General features: G+C 39.8%; 2 protein-coding genes across 2 annotated transcripts in view; both read left to right on the top strand.

The window, feature by feature from the left end:
* Positions 1-8,490: 8,490 nt before the first annotated feature.
* s1pr5b (sphingosine-1-phosphate receptor 5b) lies at positions 8,491-12,832 on the top strand. Its single transcript, XM_059328866.1, has 2 exons — positions 8,491-8,569; positions 9,983-12,832. Exon 2 carries the CDS (start codon positions 10,212-10,214, stop codon positions 11,439-11,441), a length of 1,230 nt encoding a protein of 409 aa, XP_059184849.1. The 5' UTR covers positions 8,491-8,569; positions 9,983-10,211; the 3' UTR covers positions 11,442-12,832.
* A 3,465-nt stretch (positions 12,833-16,297) lies between these two features.
* Positions 16,298-25,375, top strand: part of keap1b (kelch-like ECH-associated protein 1b) — an 18,264-nt gene continuing 9,186 nt past the window's right edge. Inside the window, exons 1-2 of the mRNA XM_059332778.1 lie at positions 16,298-16,415; positions 22,343-23,681. Coding sequence (XP_059188761.1) covers positions 23,345-23,681 — 337 coding nt within the window. The 5' untranslated portion in view covers positions 16,298-16,415; positions 22,343-23,344. The remainder of the gene's footprint in view (positions 16,416-22,342; positions 23,682-25,375) is intronic.

The raw sequence follows: 25,375 nt of genomic DNA, 5'->3' as shown, positions 1-25,375 counted from the left end.
GCATTTGAATTTGTCCGAACCGCACGTAATTGGTTGCAGAGCTTGAATGACATCAGAGCGTTGACTTTCACTAATGGGCTCGCTGAAATATCCTGAGTGTTGTTCAAAACTAAGAAGGCTATCAGAGATCATACATGAAGCTTTACACTCAATACAGTCCAACCTTTTACAGTCTAAATATGAAAGAGGATTGAGCATTATGAATTGTTTGAATGAAATTCTTTATCGTACCCTCACCGTTTATCTTGTCATCTCAGGCATCCCTTGGCAAGGCAGCGGTGTAAGATGTGACAGATATTACAGGCGCAGCAAGAGGTAAGAAATATGTGCTGCTGGTTTGATAAAACATTCTATTATAAGAGTGAACAAGCCAGCTTGAATCGGGGAGCAGCCAAAATGATTTATGGATAACAACACATATTACAGGGCAGAATGCCAGATGTGTTAACAACACACTTCAGATCTTGGACATGTTTAGTTTGTTGCTGAATCCTGCAGCTTTTGTTCTGGCAAGTATGTGATGCAGCAATGCTTTGAATTAACTTTTTATATGTGTTCAGTCAAAGATTTACACTTTACAAGATGTGCTGAACAGGAGTAGGATTGTGTTAACAGGAGGGAACAACAGGGAATCAATCAGCAACTGTTTTTCCATTCTATTCTAAAAGGCCAACATTAATTGTTTCATGCTGACCTCACAAGACACCTAAAGAAGTGTTTTAACTGCTTTTCTTTTTAATGAGTGGTTTCACATTTTGGGAAATTGTTTTTTGACAATAGTTAGATGAGGATATTGATTCTACTCTCAGGAGATTGTTCTCAATCACTGTTCATACTTTCATCTATAAAAATGAATGCACTATAATTCACAGATAACACACATACTCATGAGCCAGGAGGTGTAGATTATTGCGACCAATATTGATGTTTGTTGTGCCGACCTTTAGTGGCCGTAAAAAGAGGCATTTATGTGACTAAAAAGAGCAAGAAAGTCCACAAAGGGAGGATCTCTGGGTGTTGAACAAAAGTCAGCATTGTCATTGTAAGTTATGATGCAACTTAACTTCGAAGTTTCACCTTCATTTATATTTAATTATGTATGGAAATAGTTATTTAAACCCAGACCATGACCTTTTCTGAAAATTAATCAAATAGTTTTGTTGCCTAAACCTAACCATGTAGTTCAATTTCACAACGTTAATAATGTTTTTTAAACAGCAATTATTTCAGAACGGTCATACTTCGTAAGACATCATACAAGGATACATGATGCTCTCAGTGCACTAACATAGATGGAGCCAATAGACATTAGCTGATTTTAGCTTAGCTTAGCATATGCTGAAAAGGAGGAAAACAGTTTGCTTGGGTCTGTCCAAAGTTGAAAAATACACCTACCAACACCTCTAAAGCTGCGAAAACTTTAAAAAGACAAGTTGAGTTTTTATAAGGACTTACATGCTGTATTCTTTTTCTTTACAACCAGTGGCCAGGTGCAGTAAAACCTCTGATTTCTGTCTTAATACTAAATGGATCTAACCACCTCCTGGTTCTAGCCCCATACTTATTGCACAGATATGATCATCTGTTTTAACTGGCACCAGCTAACCTTGCTCTAACCCTTTTATATGCATGACAACATTGAGCAGACTGAACCAAATCCTTCTTTTGAACCACTGATGCCACCAGCAGCACTTTGGTTTGGTTTGAAGGAGACGTGAGGGGCTAATTGTTCAGCTTAGGTCAGCAATATCTTAAGTGGTAAGAATAGTGGGGTGGGGTTGACTGGGGTGGGGGGTTCAGAAATCATTTCGAATCACTTGCAGTCACGCTAACCTTACAGTCTGGTTGACTGAGCTGGTGCCCATTTCGCCTTTCTCTTTATAAAACACCTTCTGAATGGAAAAACGAGCGCATTAGCGAGTAAGAAAGTGAGCAGAGGTCAAACATGAAAAGTGAGAAGGGAGACTAAAAAGAGAAAGGAATAGTAGAAAAAAAAGGTTTCAGGCCCGAGCTTGTCTCGTGCCCTTCTCCTCTCACCATATCAGCGTCTTGGCTGCACGCTTTTACAAATTATCCTGGGATGCAGAAAGGGGCCAAAACTTCGAGATCTGGCATTCATTTACATTCTTACTGGTTTGTGCTTCTCCTGCTCTCTTTTTTTTCTTCAAGAACAGAGAGCAAGATGGAATTTCAAGAGGCCAAAAAGAAACAGAGCAGGAATCTTTCAAGCAACAAAATCCCTGAGTGAGCGTCCCACAGGGATCTGTATGGCTGCCGTGTGGTTGTAATGTCTTTGTCCGCCCATCTTCTCTGATTACCATCATGTCTCCAGAGAGGTCCATGAGGGTAAAATCTGTGTGCGTTCATGTGTGTTTGCAAAAAAATGTGTATGAGTGTGTTTCTGGCACAAGTTCATCAACCAAGGTGCAGGGCGAAGGGGGAAAAAAGTCACAAGAACTCAAGAAACACTTAGTATTAAACTTTATTGTCAGACCAAAGCGGTTCAGCTTGAGGCCTTCATCAGGGTGTTTGTAAAGTCTAGAAGGCAATGGTACTGCAATTATTATATAAAGTTGTGGAAGAAGCAACAAATTTTTAATACAAATGTATCTAACAAGATTTTTTTTTTGTGAAATCTTTTTGGTGATGGATAGAATTATGGATTCATGTTGGTTAAAGTTAAAACACAACCAGCTGTTTGAAGTTAATAGGGTGAACGTGTAAGCCAGCAGACGCAGAGCAACTTTATCATTTATTTTTTGTTTTTTAATCCAAATGTAAGTTTAATAGTTACTTTCCTTTTCTACTGTGTCTTTGTGCAGTGGGTTTATTTTACTGAAAATAGGTGCTGGAAACAACACTAATGAGCAGCAAGACTGAACTTAAACAGTAAAATTGCATCCCATAAATCAGCTGAAAGGCACAAAAGCTCTCAAATACGCAGAGGAAAATGTAGTGAATTGTCTGTGGGTCAGACACTTTTCAAATTAAATGCTGTAATTTTTTACATTAATAATAACATAGAATCCGTTAACATAAAAAATGGATCAGTGCAGCTTTATGGTAAGATATATTTCGATTGTTTTTACCAACATTTAGAGAAAGTTACTTCCCCAAGTGGGTCATGTTTTTGGCTTGTTGGAGCAGATCAAAATCAAAGTGCAGTGAATCATTTTTCACTCATTGACAAGATACGACATTTGTGCTGCATTCATGTTGTGTCGCAACTATCAGAAAATGAATTCCCAAATGAGAAAATTCACATTAACATGCATATTGCGAGAGACGGCATGTCTTGGTGAAGGCCTGCCCTCTCTTAGTGCCCCTCTAGTTTTCCATATGTTTAAGTAATCTACCTGATGAACTTAACACATTTTGTACATATCATAAAATTATTTATTTTAATTTTCAATCTTGTAAAGATTTTTTTTCTTTTTTAAGAGACTACTCATGTATCTTCTGTATTTAAAAAGGGTCAGGAACGATGGACAAACCCCCATAAATGCTAATTTATCATGTCTTCTATATGAAGTTTACCTATATGAAGATTACCTGCGTAAGAAATGTATGTCTGGGCTAAGGTTCAGCATATTGATGAAGTAAAATATTTGGTTATAGGTGAAGCAGTAACATCAAAGCCACTTAATTTGCCTTCATCTCAAAAGAGAGAGTGTGTATGCCTGATGAAAGTGTGAGCGTATGCAAAGTCTCCAACTGACAAACCCTCACACAGATGCACAAACACCCTCGGGGCCGAAGCCTCGGTTTTTAGTTGTATGTTAATTCTGGCATCGCAAAAATGAACACATCATCCCAAGGGTTGAGTGAGGCGGTTACAGGCCTGCAGAGCCGAGAGGGGTGTCAGTATCAAACCAAAAAAAGTTCTCAATCTGGATCTCATTAGGCCTGTAGCCTGCCAGTGCTGGAGTGAACACATCCAGACTGCAGCCACGCTCGCCCAACAAAGCTTCAGCACTGAGATGCAGGCGAGCCAGGAGAAATAGACCGGATCACCAGTAGACTGCTCGGTGACCTGAATCACCCCTACGGAAACCACTGCATGAAAACTGCTGATGTGTTCTGATCTTTGCCATCTGCATGTTGTGAAAAAACACACACAGAAAACAGATGTAAATACAGAATCGTTGCTGTCTCTCTGTCCAAGGTGTTATCTGTTTTTATCACTATAATTGGAGCAACAGGGGGTCATTTCCTGCCAAAAAGAAGTGTAATTGTGATGAGTCATTGCTCTCCGCTTCAACTCCTAGCAACCACTCAACTGTCGTCAGAAGGAGACCAGATCGCCTGTACCCCTCTCCCACAATCCCCTCCCTCCCTTGACTTTTCCTCTGAACTCATTCCTCAACTCATCCCTCCTTCTGAAGCCACCATGCCCTGTGAGCACTTCAAAAGGAACACAAATCCTCATAAATCGCCCTTGAGTGGCCCCCAAACCGCGGCAAGTCGGCTGGAAAATCCAAACAAACAATGCACTGATGAGTGGGCTGGACTGTCTTAGGTCATGCATTGCAACCCTGCAAGCCCATCCAGTGATCGCATACTGGAAAGTAAACATCATGCTTCAGTGTGGTTATATGGAAATGTGGAGAGGGGAGGATAAAGTTAAAGAGGAGGAGAGAGTCAATCTGCTGCTGCTGCTTCTGCAGAAAAATAGGAGGTACAATTGCAAGCAGTGAGGAATGTTTTCTTATCGTCGCAGAGCAGGTCTGGCAAGTCTGATTTTGGGGACTTATCAGTGGATTAGGACTGAGGACCGAGTGGTGATGGATCACAGGAGAGGCAGCGGTGCGATAGCCTTCGTAAGACCCCAGCCTGAAGTGTTTAGGTGATGAGGAAGAGGCGTAGAGAGAACTTGGCAGGCAAAGACCACTTAGATGATGTTTTGAAGCCCAATATGCCAAACTCATATCTTCGCCTCTTAGGTAATCAAAACCCTTACTCTTGTAAAGCCTGACAGGCAAAAGTTGAAGCTGTAAAAATAATGTCTGAGATATTTTAAAGTTTTAATATTTTATTGCAGGTCAGGTTCATGTCCAGGCCGAAAATCAACTTAAAAAAAGTGGAAAAAGAATTACGCCATAAGAGTGCTCGAACTGTAGGTGGTCCTGAGTTTCTTATCCTTTTGACAAACGTGTCTCTCCTCACAAGCTGAAAAATATCAAGGCTGTGAAAATATTAACACTACAGCTGAAACTCGTAGCTGCCAGCGCTGCCAGCTTAGAGTAGTCATCACTTCAGCGAGAAGAATCGAGTCAGCGGGAGGCTGTGGTCGACCAAAAATAAACCCCTTGTGCACCACAAACAGGTCCTCTCGGTCACATAACTGGTCCATCAAGGTCAACATCACATCCACACCCAAAGAGGAGCCGGCTCAGCTGAAAGTCAGCATCACAGCCGTGTGTGTGGCCAAAAACATACACGAGAGAGGGAAATCCATGTGGAGTGTGTTTCCAGTGTTGCTGCACAGAAAGTGGAGCAGAAGACAGAAAATTTGAGTGCGGGATGAAAAAAATCAGGAAATGTCTGACAAAGAGACATGAAACAGTAACAGGAAAACAGTAACACACGAATGATCAATAAGAAGAGATAAAAGAGGGCAGCTTTTTCCTTCCTGTGCAGAGTTGTGTGAATCCTGTTCTGTTAGACTACTCATCCTCAGTGTCAGACCCCTGTTTCTGTCTGAGGCTTTGATCTGCAGTCACCCCGACAGGATATTACTCTTTAATGATCCCCTGATAGTGCTCCCCTCCTACTCACAGCGGTGCAGACAGCAGGGAGTGTGGGTGAAACATGTAACATTTATACACACACACACACACACACACACACACACACACACACACACACACGTACACACTTAAAACACTCATTTAAAGCAGCAGACAAAGTTCACCCACCAACTTCAAGTCCTTTACGAGCCTCTCAAACACACACACATGCACGCAATGACACAAATATGGAGTTGTCCATTGTCCAGAATGATTTTTACTGCTGTTTTCCATTGCTGGAAAGCAACTAAGTACATTTACTGAAGTGCATAAGAACAATTTTACCTTTACTTTTTTTTTATAAATACTGTACTTTATACTCCACTACATTTATTTGACGACTTTAGTCATGAGTTACTTTGCAGATTTTATTCATCTGATAAATTGTTATATATTATTATAAGTCAAGCAACCCAGCAGGATACAGTATAAAAAATCAAGAGTGTTGCAGGGATGACATTTTTTTTTATTATTGCAAAAAATAAGCTCTGTGCCAAACAAAACTTTATGATACTTACATGTTTTGTTCTGCAAGATATTCTTCACAAATACACAAAAAATGTTTATGATTTTTGAAGTGTAAATGCAATCACCAGAAGTAAAAATCTAACCTAAATACATGGAAGACTCTGTAAATATGTAGGCCTCATTCTAGGCTAACAAACTTCTTAGTTTCAGGTGAGAAAACATAAATATGAATATAATATTTCACCCAAAATACTTAAATGTTCATGCTTTTTCTTGTAAGAGAGTGTTGCTACACTCTTGTGCTACTTCTACTTTACCACTGCTGTTTCCAGTTGATGTGTGTAAGTATGTCAGCAGCTACACTTAACTGACACTATCAGGAGCCAGGAAAGCAGCCACTTGACCCTGTCAGAGACAAAAGCAAAACCTGGATGAAGACCATGTGGGAGAGAAAGGGTCAGAGTGAAATTTAGAAAGGGTGTGGTGAGAGAGAAAGACAGAAAAACAATTGCAGATTGTCCACTATGAGACTCAGACGTACACAAAGGAGGATTTTTCAGCTGAACCAGGTAATCACACAGTAAACAGGTTTGGTTGAAGGAAAGCTCTGTTTAAACAGTCGGACGCAGCAACCGGATAAAGAGCAGGATTTCCAACTGTCAAAACAGTTAATAAGAAAATCAAATAGGTGTTACAGCAAATGTAAAGTCACGGCTGTCTCAGACGTGTTCAGGGTGGAAGTTTGTGTGTTTCTGCACAACCACTGGCTTTGATACATACAATATTCCAATAAAAGTTTTATTTAAGGCTTGTGCAGAGTCTCTCTCACTTTGTTTTGTCCTGATAAAGCCTCTGCACGCCCTGAAGGGGAGCTTTCACAGGTGAGCTATTGAAGCATGTCAAAGCAAGTCGCAATCTCAGTGCTCTGGGAATTCATTGCTACACAAACCATGTGAATCTGATTCGCTCCACTCCCCCAGCCTGCATAAGTAGGGGGTTGTAGAATAGATAATCGTGGGAGCAATAAATCTGAACTCTGAGGAACTCAAGAAAAACAAGCGTACAGTGTTTGCATTTCAGTTGGCTCAGTTTGGGGAATTGTTTCTGAGCAAAACTGGTTCTTCCAGCGTCAAAGCAGCTTTTATTTCACTTTTATTTCTTGAGAAACATCTGAAAATGAACGGCACTTCCAGAAAATAATATTTTATGTATTGTTCTCAGTGCAAATTATGATTGTTTTTGCAGTCTTGGAAGTGTTTCCTGCTCACAAGCTGATTTACAATTAGCAACACGTGTCTTGTTGTAGCTGACACACTACTGTTTATTGCATGTATCACATGTTACTATTTTAGGGAAGTTCTGAGGCTGGGCCTTTGTAGGCAAAGTATACTTTTCTCTTGCTGTCATCAGGTTATCAGGTTAAGTGTGGGATCTTTATGATGATATCAGGCAGATTCTGTCTATACATATCACCCATTTATGTTAACCTGTAGACCAATGACATCATGTATACTTTGTAATGGGAAAAAGTGTCACAGCTGCAACTGTTTTGGCTCTGTTATCAGCACTGATTACACTGATGACGTAATGCTCGCTCTGAGACTGCAACTGATGATTATTTTCATTGTTGATTCATTTGGCAATTTTTTTCTTGATTAATTTGTTAATTGCTTGATCTATAAACTATCCGCAAATGTTGAAAAATGTTGATTAGTGTTGCCTGATAGCTCAAGATAAAGTGTTTTGCCCAAAGTGTTTTGCCCAAAACTCAAAGATCTTCACTTTACTGTCATAGAGGAGTAAATAAAGCAGGAAAAAAAATCACATTTAAGAAGCTTGAATCAGATATTTTGATTTCCACTTATTTTCTTAAAAAATTGTATCAAACCAATTGATCAACCAATTAATCAATGTAATAGTTAATTATTTAATCAGTTAATTGATTAATATTTGCAGCTCTAGCTCACTCCAGCACCTCCTAATCTGTCAATCATTAACAACATCTTTTTTTGTGAGGAGCCAGTAGATATATCTGTATGTGTGTGCACACAAATGTGTGTTAATGTATGTGAGAAAAAGACAGAGAGAGAGAGAGAGAGAGAGAGAGAGAGAGAGAGAGAGAGGAACAGAGAGAGAATGTGAGGGGGAGAGAGAGAGTTTGGGTTTAGACCAACCCCCTTAGCTGTTGCATGTTTGAACTTACTTCACTCCCTCTGCCTTGTCAGTTTCACTGTGAGTCTGTCGTGTTTGGATTCTCCTCAGTGGAAAGCAGATGAAGTGAAGGATAAGGGCAACGCTTCATCATTTCCAAGGTAATTTCTTTGTGATTCTTTCTTATATGTGGTGTAATATGTGATTAATGGTGTTATTATTGGCAAATGTCAGGTAGTTTTCATTTGGTTGCCTTTGTGTCATGTTTATAAGAATATACTGTTAGGGTAAACAGCATTATTATTGCCTTTAAAGGATTTTTTGTGATTTGATTTAACATGAACATTTTACTGAAAGGTTTGAATTAATTAATTTATTAAATGTATTCATATTTACACCATTAACACCTGAGTAAACAAAAAGCTGCTGAAACTTATAGGAGACTGGGTTATAAGCAATATATGTGGGGGGAAAAGTCACAAAAAAAGAAAGTTTTTTGTTTTAATGTTTTTTTAAATAATTCAAAAAGAAAATTCCTGTCATTATTCCAAACACAATTGCTGATTCTTGTGAAAATATTGTACATATTCTCTCCGTCACATCTCTTCATGTGTAACTGACACATGACACAGGTATTCATTCATGATCTCATTCATGTGTTTATCTATCGCGTTGATTTAATCCATCCCATCGAGGGACTCGAGGCTCAGCTGTTTGCTCCAACATGGACAAGTAATATTAATTTCCCAAATTCTTGGCCACAGATTGAATCAGTTAAAGTCTCCAGACCGTTTGTTAAATGTTAACATATGACTGAAGAAGTGAGAAAAACATTCCCTCACGCGACAGAGACTCAGAGGAATGCAACCCTAATCACCACTGATTGTTTTCAACATTAACAACTAAAATAAAATAACCACAAACTTCAGAGTATTTATGATTATAGTTGTCATAAAAAAACATAGCAAATGTCATAAACTTTGGGCATGCTTTTTAAGTGTATTTGCATGTGTGTGAGACTTCAAACGCACCTCATCTATACTGTGAAAGTGGTATGGTGATTCGGGGGGGTGGGGGGTTAGCGGCTGCATGTGTGCCAAATTAAGTGCACATGTTGTGATGTTTCTTGTCTAATAGCCTTACAGTGACTGACATGCACTCTAAACATGATTGGGAAAACTAAATGTTTGTTTGACATTAGTATCACATTCATGAGGTCATGAGTGCAGTTTAAGTTACATATCATCACAATTTATGCCCAAATGTCACAGGAAAGGTTGCATTCAATTTATCACGCAACCATGTGGTTGTATACGTGTATATGTCAGGACGAGACACAAACAGTTTCAGTATTCACACCATCAGCCCACGCTTTACTTTTATGTGGAATTTGAATCATTGTGTTTTTGTGGGGGTCTTAAATGTCTTTGTGACATGACTTAATGTTCCAAAATGTTTGATTCTTCACTTCCTTACCCTGAGTGGGATGTTATCAAGTTAATCCTTAAGGATTATGGTTTCAGCTATCATCCTCTCTTTCCATCATTTTCATGCTTTTCCATGTCTTTCTGCAGCGTCTGGACCCTCTAACAGGACAAGCAGAGCTCAAGAGCACCGTCTTCTGGCAGAAAAGAAAACAACTGGGGATTCTGGTGGATTACTTTGTATCAACTTCAACAATTTTTTGTGTATCTTTTTTGTACTTGGACAAAGTCTTCACAGCTCCTACCGACAAATGCATGTTGACAAAATGACTTCATAGGCACTGACCTCAGGCAGAGTAGAAGAAAAGCAGCATAAAGGATGGAGGCTTCAAGTTCTGCTCATGCAGGGACTCCCCGCTCTACAGCCATACTCCCCCCCTCCCCTACTCACTCCTCTCCCGGCTGCTTGCAGTTCTTCTGGGAGTACCAGGACATTTCTGTCCTCGTGGCGCATTACAACTACACCGGCAAGCTGCAGAAAGACCGCTACCGTGAAGGACTCAAACCTGAGGGTATTGCGTTTCTGGTTGTGTGTCTTCTCATCGTCCTGGAGAACGCTGTGGTTCTCATTGCCATTTGGAGGAACAAGAAGTTCCACCTGCCCATGTATTACCTGCTGGGCAACCTGACTTTGTCTGACCTGCTGGCTGGGATTACATACATGGCCAACATCATCATGTCCGGACCTAATACTTTGAAACTGACGCCTTTGCTGTGGTTCCTCAGAGAGGGAGGCGTCTTCATCACTCTGGCTGCCTCTATAATCAGTCTGCTGGCCATTGCAATTGAAAGGCATGTGACTATGGTGACTATGAGGCCATACCACGGGGCAAAGCGGGGCCGGATGTTGGCGCTGATTGGTGCAAGTTGGGCCCTGGCAGGGTTTTTAGGAGTCCTTCCGATTTTGGGGTGGAACTGCATCCACAGACTGGACCAGTGTTCAACAGTCCTCCCGCTTTACGCCAAAAGCTACATCCTCTGCTGCGTGTCTGTGTTCAGTGCAGTGCTCCTGGCCATCGTGGTCCTTTATGCAAGAGTTTTTCGCATTGTCCGCATCAACACACATCGCCAGCGGCTGGGCCTGTCGGGCAGCATGAGGAAAGGCTTAGCGAGGAAGTCCGAGAAGTATATCGCCCTCCTCAAGACCGTCACCATCGTGCTGGGTGTCTTCATCGCCTGCTGGCTGCCCCTCTTTGTCCTCCTCCTGCTGGATTTTTTCTGCCCCACCCGTAGTTGTCGCATGCTATACAAGGCTGATTACTTCCTTGGAGTAGCTATGGTCAACTCGCTCCTCAACCCTATCATCTACACTCTGACCAGTAAGGACATGAGGCGAGCCATCCTGAGGCTGCTCTGTCGGCCGTGTCTGATGACCAGAGACGGCCAGGTGAAGAAGATTGGGATGCCGTTCCTGGAGTGCAGTTTCAGTAAAACTGAGGTGGCTTCGCAGAAGTTAGAGGGGGGCGGGGAGACGACCATTTCCTCTGGGAACGTTATAACCACCCCATCTCCTATTAAAGCCCTTTACCCCAAACTCTTCAAGTCATAAAGACTCAGACTTTACTAGTGTGTGAATGGGTTTCCCACTGAACAGAGGACATGTAGCACATCTTCTAAAGAGAGGAAACAGTTCTGGTAATCTCCAGTTTGGAGTACAGCCAGAAACAGAGGCGGCAAGACAATCATGTTCAGACAAATGTCTCAGCTTGACAAGTCAGAGATGGTGCAGATGATTACAAAACAAAATGCCACAAGGATGCATATCAAATGTGAACAAGCAAACATACTTTTCTTATGAGTAGATGCTAGCGATGAGTCTCCTTAACTAATTTGCACTGAAATATCACAATGAATGGAGTAGAAGAGTTTTCCTGTGGTTCTGTAGTTAGTGTCGAAGCCTGGAAGGAGACTTCTGTTAACCCAAAGACTGAAAACATGTAAACGTAGCATTTTCTGGGTCAATGGTGACAATTGTGGTTAGCTTTTCCCCTTTTTTACAGGTTCTTATTGAAGTGCCTTAAGTACAGCACACAATAGTATGTGCAGTGTGTAATCTGTGCATCTGCAGACACCTGGATTTCGCTGGTTCGAAGGCCAATGATGTGCTAGTTTAAGATAAAGTTGTGTGGAGCCCCAGACATATCTATGTACATGATTTGATGCAGGGAGAGTTGCAAGGGGACAGAAAGATAACAGGAAAGAGAGAGTTGGCGCTCACTTTTAACTGCTCTTACAGCTCAGTGAAGAATGCTGTGGCATAGTTGTGGGAGGGGGAGACGCAACATTAAAATCCCCACACTGTTTTGAAATGACAGATGGTTAACCTATCTGATGCTAAGTGGAAAGTTGTTGGGGTTTAATTTTCTTTAAAATGTCAGTCTGGCATCTGCAAGAAAACTGCAACATGAACAATAAAATGTCAACATAAACTGTGATTAACTGACGGATGTAACAAAAAAAGGCTTTCATTCCATCGTGGCATGCTGATGGTTTAACTGAAACCAAAGCTGCTACAATTGCAACACTTGGAAGTACAGAGCCTTATAAATTATTACTTTGCAATTAAAGTTGTAGATGTAATTAATCATTATCATCAAGCTGGAGGTTTTTTAAGGACAAGAAAGTACCTTCACTTGTAAGCTAAATCATGCAGAATCAGCTCAATTATTCCAACTTCCTTCGTCATCCATCATGTTAGCAGAATATTTCCGGTTTAAGGTACTGAATTTTTTTCATTATGAAATCTGTTTAACATCAGTCTTTTTATACTGATGTTTTTTTAATGCAGTCTTTCCGGACCTTAATTGATGAATGAGGCAGTGTGCTTTATGTGTACTGCAATTATTGTAGTGATTTTTGTATTTCTTTTCATATCATCTGTATTGTAAATTATATCTATTTTGTAACGTTCTTTTCATAAAAGAAATAAAATGTTTTCTTAAAGGATTCTGAAGAGTTTTTGGTTTGTTTTCATTGTGTGTGCACTCATATAAGCGTGTCAGTGTGTGTTTTCGTCAAATGGAAGAACAGTTTTTGAAGAAGCACCACAGGAAGTCGGCCCCCTTGTCTCACATCTGGTAATGGCATTGGCCTAGATACAGCCTTCGTCTACAGGCTCTGCATGTATCAGGACAGCTCCAGCGCCACACAATGTGCCTTTTATTTAAAAAACTGAGAACTCAATTTTTCTTTTTTCCTTATTCTGTCAACCTGTGGGTGAGATTGGCCACCACCTCACTCTGACCTGCTGTCTCAGCTTATTCTGGCTGAAACAAAGAAAGATTGCATGCAGCTGGTTTTAATGTTACTCCCTCAGAGCTGCACCTTCTATCTATAGACTGTTAATTCAACAAAAGTTTGTGTATTTCCGTGCATTAACAGCTGAAAAAGACATTGTAGTTCTATAAGGCAAAGTTCATGTATTGTGTGGCTTTTCCTCAGCTTTTTTGCTCATGGATTTAAGAAGTGTTGCTTTTTAGTGTGATTATTACAAAATCCCAAATTAGAAAATAAAGTCTTGATCCGGTTTGCTATTCTGCAACCGCGTTAGAGTGTTGCCACTGCTCGTTGGACCACGTTCAAATCTAAAACATTATTAGCATTTCCAATTCCTCTGACCGTAAGTGCGACATGTATGGGCATTTATTTTTAGCATGTGGAAACAGCATATGTGTAGTAATCTATTTAGGGACATATGCAAACTTTTCACACCTTGCACAGCATAGCGAATATTTATTAAAAACTTCCTCAGTTAAACTCAGGGTATGAGGGTAAGGTGTGAGGCAAGACATTTACTCACTTCATGCAAAGCAAAGTAGACATCCTGACAAACTAGATAGTTGTTTCACTTTTTATTTAACCCACAGTGACCCAAAGACATACATATCTGTAGTAAAAGGTACCACATGGCACTGCTTTGATGTGATTTGTACAAGTGCAGGTGTTCCTCCAGATGTTGGCTGTATCCACCAGCACTGTGCCTGCTGACAGAGGTCAAAGTGTCAGGGAATCTTTCCTGCTCGTACAACAGACTGAACAGGTAGTAGTCATAAGTTATCTGTCATGATCGTCAAGGACAGTCTCAACAGTCTCAGGACTGTGTTACAGATGTGCAGACACATGCTGCTCCTGCACCAGCAGACCTTAGGGAAAAATCAGAGTAGAAACATGTGTAGTTAGCTTGATAAATAGAAATCATAAATGGAAGTTAATCACAAAATTGAGCCTGTGAGTGCAGCTTCCACCCAGGATGCATGAGGATCAGACAGGCGACGTGATGCTCATCTAGGAGTGTCCCTTTGGTGCCCCCCGAGGCTAACCTCACCTCATTCCTCTGACTGGAACTAAACAAAGGGTGCGGACAGACTCATCACTCAGCTGGGGAATTGTTGGTGAAGGCTGATTCAAGGCTTGTCATATCATATCAACAATTTTTCATGACTGTTAATGCTTCATCATCAATTTCACTGACCCTGAGGGTGCAGATATTTAATCCTAGCACGACTTGTTTGGGTTAATCAGCTGTGAATTCTGGCTATGGGGCTCAAACATTTTTAATCACATAATTACTGGCAGTTCACTCCCACATGATTCAAACTAATGTGTGGACATATCATGTATGTTGTTCCTGTTAGTGGGTTTTTGTGCCTGTAGTGACAAAGTGGGCTTTTGGTGCCCTCTTGTGGCTGTTAGCCAGAACAGTGCATGCTGTATTGACCTAAATTATGTATTTTGCAGGAGGGAAATCTTACTGATGTGTCAGCACCTGCCTGCAGCATGTTTATGTCAAGCTGCTATGTTCTGTAGGAGCCATTCAGAAATATGAGAACAAGCGAGATGAGCTGATTCAAAGAGGGAGCAATTTGGTTTATGAGGTAATTATCATTATAGCCATGTCCCTTGAGAACCATTATGTTTTCATTTTACTCCATTAAATAATAGCTTTTTAGTTGGCTAGTTTGTTGCTGATTTTTTATTTTATTTGAGTCACACTGTAATACTGAATTTAATACTAAGTAATGCTGAATTTTCCTTTACATGTAATAAGAGTGACTGGATTTCCTTATACTTGTCATAGAGTAGTGAATAGAAAGTAATTTTATTCAATATTAAAAATATTAATACATAAATATGCCTGTGAAATAAATGAATATGCATATGGAATAAATACCTTCAACAGACTACATAAGGTCAATTAAATAAATAAATACTGAAATACATATGGGGTTTTTTATTTTATTATTCATCTATTTATTCAGTGGGGGGAACTTTTTTGCCATATTGTCACGTACTGTTTGTCATGGGACTTTAATTTCATAATTCCTCAGGTATTTTATTTTTTTATTTCAGGGGATTTTTTCTATACCATATGTATTTTTCTTTATGCCACATTTTTAAAGGGGATTTCTCTAACATGATTCCTCTTTTATGTATTTTACTATTTTGTTTGAAGCCATATTATTCATTCAGTGATTTATTAAATATTGAACAAACACACAGGAGACCAGTGTATTATTTCGGTTCAGTTATATCATTTTGTCACCCTGTTAAAATAGTCGCCTAACTCATTTTTTCAAGTTTTGCAGGAAATACAAAAAACTTCACCAAAAGTGTAACGTACTTTATTGATCATTTCACTCAAAAAGGATGTAATGAAGGATGGCTACTGGCATAGTAATAACACTGTGTGTAAAGTATATAACTTAAAAGAAATAAATGACTTAGGCAATTTTTGAACATGCCTTTGTGACTTAAGCAAGATATGGTAACACTTTATTTTGATGGTGTCTACATTAGAATCACACAAGCCTGTCAGAAACATGACATGACAAGCATCATGAGCATTAATGTTACTTCAAAGTGTCATTAATGTTCATGACACATCCCATGTCATGTTTATGACACGCTCATGTCACTCTTATGTAGACACCTTAGAGTAAAGTGTTACCAATATTAGCGTCAACAATAAAACACTGATAAACTAATCTGATAATTTAAAAAAAATCCATCTAGCTCTTCTTTGCTGAGTTCTTATCTGATACCTATGAATGTGGCAAATTGTCAAAGAAGTGATGATCTTAAAGAGGTAAAATCACATGATCTGATCAACTGAGGATGTAGGCGATTTACCATAGGTGGCCGGCGTCATGAGGAGATGATTAAGGCAAAAAAACAAAACAATTTTGACAAAAAATGACTTAGGCGATTGTTTTAACAGTGTGAAGATTTGCAACAGATGTGATTGACGTTGAATCGACAGTTTTTGGCACCCTGCCACCCTTTGGCTTCGCTTTTTCTTCACTCTGAAAAAGTTCTTTCTCAATAAAAGCCCGCCTCCCTCGGGACGTATTCCACCTCGTTACTCGTCAACGGAGGCGGGTCCGGCGCTGTGAAGGCGGGCTCTTATTGTGAAAGCGAGAGGAGGCCGGTACAATGCTTAGTCATGGTGAGTTACAGCTTTCCCCCTCCTTCCTATGTGGCGCACAGCTCGGCACACCGCGATGGAGGAATTGAACTAGACAACGTGAGTTTCCTTTTTTACAGATTTAAGCCACCAGTATTGATTAAAACGAATTGTAATGTTGATAGATTTAAAAGCTAGCTGTAGCAGCACGATTCGATCGCGCTTTGTTAGCATTTTTGTGCTCTCGGCTCACAGCCGTCACGCTGCTGTCTATTATTAGGAGCCTATTTTGCTGTCAGCTCTATTTCCGAAACGTTTAACTTGTTATTTGCGGTGTCTCCGGCTGTTTGTCACGAATATAGTGAGTTCACTTTCCATCGCGAACCCAAACAGAGGCTGAAATCGGCGCTACTTCACCTGTGTTGCGTTTATTTTCGGTTCATGCCAAGAGCTGCTGGATTATTTTTGATCAAAACAAGCGCAGAAATGATCAGCGGTGAACCGGGGGGAAGCGGTGCTTTGTGTAAAAAAGAAAAGCTGTTAATGTTTGAGGGATGGCGCGGAAATCTAATTCCATCTGGGTTTATGTAAGGACTGGCTGCTCTTCTGGGTCATGTTTTGGTACAGCCAGTTCCACTGTTTGCTCGGTGAAGAGTTCAGGATGAGTCACCGATGAGAGCTCTTTGCCAAAAAAAACAAAAATGCTCAATGAAACACGTTAAATACCCCGTGTTGATTTGTAACGCTTACTTTGCATGTTAACTTTAAAGTTTGAGTCACTCCTGGTATTGAGCAATCCCTGCTGAACGGCATCCAAGGACTTCAGGCCTGAACTGTGCCTCCCAAACTGGGCTGCAGGGTATAACAGGGGTCCTGAAGGTGTCACACTGACTCCTGAGATATTGTTCAGTCCATTATACTATTATTGCATGCAACTATTATCTATGTACAAGCCAATACGTTAGTGAGAAAATGTCACTAGTGCTCTGATGAAGTGAAGGTGAACTTGTTCAGAGCTTACTGCACCCCTATGTACACGGCCCCCCTCAGGGTGAGATATATGAAAGAGAGCTTGCGCAAACTCCAGGTTGCATATAAGGACTGTCTCAGAATCCTGCTCAAGAAGCCCAGGGGTAGTAGTGCCAGCAAGCTTTTTTGTGGTTTAGGGATAAACAACTTCCAGGCCACCCTGAGAAGACTGATGTATAAGTTTATATGTAGGCTGTTGGGGTCCCAGAATAATCTCATTATACAGTTGACCAATCCAAGGTGTAGTTCTGTAAGCTACCAATCCTATATGTGGAAACACTAGTATTTGTGTCTTTTATAGGAAGTGTATAAGCACTGTTTTTTATATGCCACTTTTTACTGCTATTATTTATTAGATGCTTTTTTATTGAATTTGCATAAGCACTTTTTTTAGTATTAGGTGATATACCGCCTTTTACACTGTATGTTTGTTTTATGTACTTATGTGATTGTATGTCTATTTGGACGTTGGAGTCTGCAATAAAGTTTTAATTGATTGATATAGTCCCTCAACACTATCACATAGTGTAGGGGGATCTACCTTTCATGTTTAATGTTCGTCAACTTTAGAGCTGTAACTCTATTAGCTGTTTGTAGAGTTGTAACTTTAGCCAATTAATCAATTAGTTCACCGACAAAAGGATTTAAAGTCATTTATTGTTAAGTTAGAACTGGGCGATAATTCAATATGAAAATGTATCCTTTTTTAATGGAATCCTATTGTGATTAAATCGTATATCGTGATATACACAGCTACGTCGTCTAAAGTTCTATTAACAATACTGACTGAGATTTGCCAGAAAATCTGAAGTATATATGTTTATTTATTCTCAACAATGTCACTGGGAACCTATATGCATTTTGTGCAGATTTTGTTTAATTAAATTATATGATAATTATAATTAAATGATATTTACTTCATATAGACAAGGCTGTTTATTTATTAAATCTACCATAACATGCACTATCGTGATATAATTCTTTAGCCTTATTGATAATTAAAATGACCTATATAGGGCTTGAAGATTTTGGCCCATCTTTTCGTAAAATAAAGCACTTTCTAATTTCTTTCCAGCTTCTCAGTTGTAACGTTTGCTGCTTTTCTCTGATTTATATCATATAGCAGTGTAAACTAAATGACAACACTGTGATGTAAATACATATAGATTGATAGAGAGAATATACTGCAGCTAAATTGCGAATAAAAATGATCTAAGTTGCATCTGTGTTATGTTTATGTAATGTCGGTATGTACAAATTTACAGAGCCCATGGTGATGCTTTTAGATTATTTTAGCCAAGAAATAAATAAGCTAAATAGGGCTGGGTGATACAATCAAAATCTTCTGCCCCGATTTATAAGTCATTATAATATCGTATTAACGATATATGTCACCATATAGCATGCATTCTGGTAATAAATAAATAAGTGGTCAATACAAAATAGCATCTTTCAGGTTTGTTCCAGCTTTGGTCCCACATGCATGGATCAGAACGTAAAGTAACGTCCAAATGACTAAATGTTGGTGCAATGCAGTTCTGCCGCTTGGTTTTCCGACAAGCATTGTAGAAAAAAATATATATATATGATAGACATTTTTCAGTAACATTTTGACAATATTTATCCTCATATCGATCAGCCCTATATGCCCAAATCCCAAAGTAAGTACCTTTTTTATGTTGATATAATACGAAAAAAAAACAGCACATCTTAACATTTAAAAGGCTGAAACAACTACATTTTTGCTTGGAAATCAATTCGAACAATTATCAAACAGACATATTTTCTGCTGGTCTTTAATCCGACAGGTTGTTTTAGCTGTGATGACTTGTCTGCAGCAGTTAATGTCTTCTCCCTTGGACCAATCTAAACTGTGCTGCAGTGTTTGCTTGTCCACCTTAGCATTAAAGGAGGGAACACTTGCTGTTTGTTTCCAAAGAGAACCAGCCTTTAATGTCCTACTTCACAAAGCTACAGTGTATATTATTTGCAGATACAAATGTAGACTCAGGGAGCCTGTTTGTCAGCGAGCAGTTTATGTCTGCCTGTTGAGCAACATGTTCTCCTATGAAACTATTTCACCCAGAAACCTGGAGGGAGGAAAAACACAGCAGTCCATCTGAATCACAGTGTGCTTCATATTACTGCTGGCTCACTGCCTCTGTGACGGCTCCACGATTGTACTGACACGTTGCCATCTGTGGATAAAATAAAAATATTTGACTTTTGTCATCTGAACTAATTGAGAAACAGGGCACAAAAACCTACTTGCAGAGTTGGAAGCAGCGGGCCTTACGACCTGGCCTGTGCACTGTGTCCTCTTATCACCACTTTAGGTAATGATTGCTGTGTGTGTGCCAGGCGGCAATCTCAGTGCCTGAGCATGGAAGCCACCAGGAAGTGCATAAAGCCTGCAATTCACCGAAAATTCCAGTAGGGGGTGCTAAGTTTGGCTGCAAAAGAAATCTGCCCATTCATTTCAGTGCTAAATTTGAAAACTTCTCACTTGATTTATTACCTCAGAAAAAATTTTCAGGGACAACACTATGGTCTCAATCACTAGTAAAAAATCTTCTTCAAGACAATTTGATGTCAATAGTTCTAATAATGGCCCCATTTAGAAGAAAATAGAAGATAAAGAATCGTATGATTTGGGGCGTTTCTAGCTTTGATTGACAGGTCACTGACTAGGCGAGCCGTCACCAGGAGAGAAGCAGAGCGTATCCACGGCAACGTGTCAATAAAGTTATATATAACGTCATATAGATAGAAAACAGGACGTTTAGCGGTTTGGTCTCATAACTTTGACCCTTTCACACTGTATTTTCACTTAATGACAGTTTATTTGAACGTTTTGTTCAGTAAAAATGTCTTGTTCAGCGTTTGGTTGGACTAACAGACACTCCAAGGAGTCGCTGCTCAGTTTTCTGAGGTAAGAAAGATACATTTTGTTTTTGTTTTTTTGCTAGCCAAAACTAACATCCCAGTTAATGCTCCAGTTAATGCTAACATGAATTAGCAGCGGCTTCTCTCAGTCGGGTTGCCGGTGTAGAGATGCGTGTAGTCAGTGTCGTCAGATCCCTCGCGCTCCGCCACAGTCCAATTATGGTCTGCTCCGCGTATCGGAAACATGATGGCGACGCAAGATGGCGACGAGTGTAACGCTGAACTCGAGACTTCCAACGGGCAGTCCACAAACCAATGGGTGACGTCACGGTGACTACGTCCATTATTTATATACAGTCTATGGTGTGTGCGCACAACTTCTGGCTGCCGTGTTATATAACTGTGAAAACTCACAGCAACATTGTTGCTGAGTAACTCTGACTCTTCAGAGAACACTAGACAGACAATTAGCGACTGCTGGCTGCTCTTTGTACTGTATGTCATGGCTACAGGGAGTGCAGTTATTCTGGAAAGATTGACAGAAGAGGGGCATTATTCTAGCAGCATCCCACTAAGTCATTTTAATGGTGTGCAACAGAGCAAGTGTTCCACTCCACGGACATGAGTCCAAATATTCCCAAAAGAAGCATTCATTTCCAAATCTGCACAGCTTTCTCCTGATGCTTTATCATCTGCTGCAGAAGATTTTGTACAGTAAAAGCTCTTGATTCTGCTGGTTTTTTTTTTTTCAATCTAATTCTGTGTAGATTGTCATATGCTTTTGTGTGTGTTGATTTTGTTGGCTGCATGGTGCACAAACTGTTCCCTCTGTCCAGACCTGCAGCTGGATTGGTCACAGGACAGAGTGAAAGCAGTCAGTCATGCTGTACAAAACGAACATTAGTCCCTCGCTATTCCTTAAACGCTCGCTTGAGTGTCACATTTGTCCTTTTTATTCTAAAATTGGAAGGCTCTTTAGTGGCATCTTAGGGTTTAAATGTGGAATTTACAAGCTTCTCAACTTGAGATTTAATCTTCTTCTTATCACAGACATCCATAATCAAAGGTTAAGGAGCTATTGAAAAGAGCAATGATGACTAAAAGTATAGACGTGGCAAGATGCTGCAAATCAACGAGTGAACCTTTGGTTTTAAGGGCACAATTTAGTTTTTGGATAAAACTTTTTCTCTGCACTGAAAGTTACGCCATTGTTAGACTATGGAGTTTAAATTCTGAAAAAGCAACAGATAATTTATTTTATGTCCTGACAACTGCCATTTATCTTTTCAAATTCTTCTCTAAAAAGAGATGCAACATGATATAAAGTGTAATGTGCCATATTTTTGGGTGGATTGTACGATCACTTAGGCCATACATATAACTTTATATAATTCAAACATGTCAGTTATAGAATAGTTAACCCCCGTCACAGTTTTCACAATGCGGGAAATGATATAGAAAAATACATACACAGATTTCAATAAAATGTAACTCAAACTACAGTACTGTGAAAAAGTCTTAGGCAGGTGTGAAAAAATGCCCAGAAGAATTGATGCTGGTTTGAAGGCAAAGGGTGGTCACAGCAAATGATTTGATTTAGATTGTTCTTCTGTTCACTCACTTTGCCTTTTGTTAATTGATAAAAATAAATTATTAACATTTCTATGTTTGAAAGCATTCTTATTTTACACACCTGCCAAAAACGTTTGCACATTACCGTATATAATTCGAAAAATCACCATTCTGCTTTTTTATTTTGATAACTGAAATTGGAAGCTCCTTTCGATTGGTTTTCGTTTTAGAATCGAAATCATGACATCCCTTTTTAAAAGTAACACTCTCATGACGAAAAGGAAAAGGAAACTTTGACCCTGCTGACCTGCTCCAGGAAGAAACCAACGTGTGTGTGTGACAGGCGTGATGATGTCATGATGATTGTGTCTTTGTGTAAATAGACTATGGCTGTGTAAGTTGAGCCTGACTGGTGCTGAATCATTCTATAGAACAATGTATTCTTCAGCAGTGAGTGCACAGATTTAAACAGTGGCTGGATTTATTAACTCTTATTAATGGATTCAAAGTATGTGACCGTCTCTCTCTCTCTCTCTCTCTCTCTCTCTCCCTCCTCACAGTCGTCAGCTGAACCAAAAGCTTCCGAGTAAACAAGCAGATTCCAGAGCTGAGCACAACCTCGAGGAACGCGTCTCCGGAGAAAGCCACCAAACACCGCCCCTCCCCACTCCCAAAGGGTCCAAGTTACGCGTATGACACTTCTGGCACTCTGCAAGGGTTTTTCTTTTTTTCTTTTTTTCTTTCAACACCACTTCTACTGCCTCATCCACAGTATCTGATTCTGCCGCTCTCAGCACAAGTGTAGCCCTCTGAAGAGAGCTTTAATTATGACCTCGTTAAAATGAAGCAGTAAATCTGTTTTTCCCTCTCCAGAGTATTCAGTATGCAAAACTGACCTGCACCTGTGGTGAATCTGGCAAACATTTATGTTAATATTTAAATAAGTTTATTTCTTGTGAATATCTGATTAATTGCTTGTATTGGAGACATTTCAAACCGTCCAAACACATTGGGTGTGTCTGTCCTGAGACAGACAGGAAAGAGACAGACTGATTGACAGGTTTCAGTTGATTCCCCGAAGAGAAGAAAAACACTGTTGACAACACAAACATTTGAAGTTAGATTTCTTTGTGGCTTGCACTCGTTCGGTTTGTACATTCTGAACCTGTTCGTCAGTTTGCAGTCGCTGGACGAAGCCAGAGGAATCCTGAACTCAAGATATATTGATTATGTTGGAACTGCAACATGTAAAAGTACATACAGCCATGACCGGCAGCTCACATAGAAGTCTCTAGTAATGCCATAATGAGCAGTATGGCTGGACTCAAGTACTGAACAGAGCAAGGAAATCCCCATGTCCACATAAATCTGACTTAAACTTGAACTCTTCCACACAAAGAAGCCCCCAGGAGAGCCCGGAGCTCTGTGTTAAAGCCGTCTGCCAAGTGTCGGGCCAAACTCTTCTTTTATTCTACCCACGCCTGCGCATGGTGCAAGGATGCCCCATCACACTGCCCACTGTTCTTGAGAAAGAGACCAAGGAGGAGGAGACAGGGTAGGAAATGACAGAGTGCCTGACAGAATACAAAGCGCTGGTGACTCCGTCCACGCGCAACGGCCACCGTGTCTTCAGCTACACACTAGAGAGCCACACGGCGGCCGCCTTCGCCATCATGAACGAGCTGCGTCTGGAGCGGCAGCTGTGTGACGTCACGCTGCGTGTGCGCTACAAGGACCTGGAGGCGGTGGACTTTGTGGCTCACAAGGTGGTGTTGGCCTCCTCGTCCCCGGTCTTTAGGGCCATGTTCACTAACGGCCTGAAGGAGTGCGGTATGGAGCTGGTGCCCATCGAGGGGATCCATCCCAGGGTGAGTCAGAGCTCTTCTTTCCTTGATGTAAATCTTTATTTGATTTGACAGATCATTAAACATGCTTCATGGTTGAAGGAATAATGTGTGTCATTTTAATGCAAATAAATTGTGACATATACTTTATGTTGAGACAGAATAATTATCATAAGAAGGTCAGACAATTGCTTTTTTATTTGTTTGACGCCAAGTTGAATTGCCACATTATCTACTAGAGGTGTAGGGGGGGATTGATACAGCATAGTATCACAATATTTTGCGTGGCAATATTGTATCGATTAATGGCCTCGAAGTATCGATATTTAGCGGTATTTTCACCTTTTTTTTATCTAAGGAATCTATAGGCATCATGTGCGTCAGGAAATCGTGTCAGGAAGTTATTAAAATAACGCTGCAAAGTTAGGCTTTTTTTATGTGTCGTTCAAAACAATTCAGCTTAAAGTTGAAGAAAGTTTGAGAATATGCTGCAGTTGTTGTCGTCCATTGGTATCAATTAAGTTCAGTTTGACTGAATACTATGTTGATCACTGTGGAGAAATAAAAAGACTCAAGTGAGATGAATAGACTGAGAATTTTCTCTTATTTGACAAAACAGTTCTTGACTGAATTTAATTTTGTGGACACAAAATGCAATTAAACTGTTAAATCGCAATATATTGTATCGCAATACTCCCCATATTGCAAAATGCTTAAAATTGCAATAATATCGTGTCATGACTCAAGTATTGGGATAAAATCATATCGTGGAGCCTCTGCTGATTCTCAACTGTACTATGTATTTTAATCTCCAGCACAAAACAAGTTCTCATACAGTCCTAATCAGGAACAGAATCTCTGTTCTTCTAGTTTAAACCGGCCCTCACGTTATAGGTTTCAGCCTCTTGCCATTGCAACATCATCCTGATAAGAAGGAATTTGTTTTATGGGACATGTCCTCATTTGACTTCTTAAAACCCAAGGTTAGAACAAATAACAGTTTGAACAGATTTAGTTTAGGTTGTAAGCCTCATACATGCATTTTGGCTCTGTTCGAAGCTTTGGATCAAAAATAGTTTTTGGTCCAACCCTAGCCCTGAGCAGGTGGTCTAAGCAGTTTTTAAAAAGTGGTTTGCTCTGCAGTAGACATTTCTAATTGCTTTGAATATAATCTCCCTTTTGTAACTGATTATCCCTCATTATAATTATTAGTAGGGCGTTACAGAATAGTTGGCAGCTTCAGGCTTCAATCATAGCATTGAATGCTGCCACACTTTTATTTTTAATTTAAAGCAATTGTCTGCTTGAATCCACATTTGTTGATGTTTAACCTTTCCAAAACAACATTTCCACATTTGCATCTTGCTTGCCGCACACAAAGGGAGACACACAACTGTATTTATAGGGTGGTGACGCAGCAATCTAACAGCACCATAAATTACAGTTATTTAACCACAATAACATGTATTTATGTTGATAAAGCCGATAAGTTATATTCAGTAAAGACAGTTGCTTTAAAAAAAAAAAAAGAATTTAAGCTTATGAATCACTTTATTGAAGTTGAGGATTTTGAAAGATGATTTTTTTTATTTTAAATATGACATCATTCAAAGCTTCATTGGAAAACTGCCAAAAAACATTCCATTGTAATAAAAACAGACATTTGGTACAGCCCTAGTGTATTGGTGTGCAATAGAGGTTTCCAAGTTGCTTTGAATGTTTTGTTACTGATTATATTTCAGTATAATT

The sequence above is a fragment of the Centropristis striata genome, chromosome 1 (genome assembly GCF_030273125.1).
Source record: "Centropristis striata isolate RG_2023a ecotype Rhode Island chromosome 1, C.striata_1.0, whole genome shotgun sequence".
Classification (NCBI taxonomy): Eukaryota; Metazoa; Chordata; class Actinopteri; order Perciformes; family Serranidae; genus Centropristis; species Centropristis striata.
Note: the sequence above shows the minus strand (reverse complement) of the source record. Positions and strands in the feature narration are given on the sequence as shown.

Excerpts from the sequence above, each read along its gene's own strand:
- s1pr5b (XM_059328866.1), top strand. The coding sequence starts at position 10,212 with ATGGAGGCTTCAAGTTCTGCTCATGCAGGGACTCCCCGCTCTACAGCC.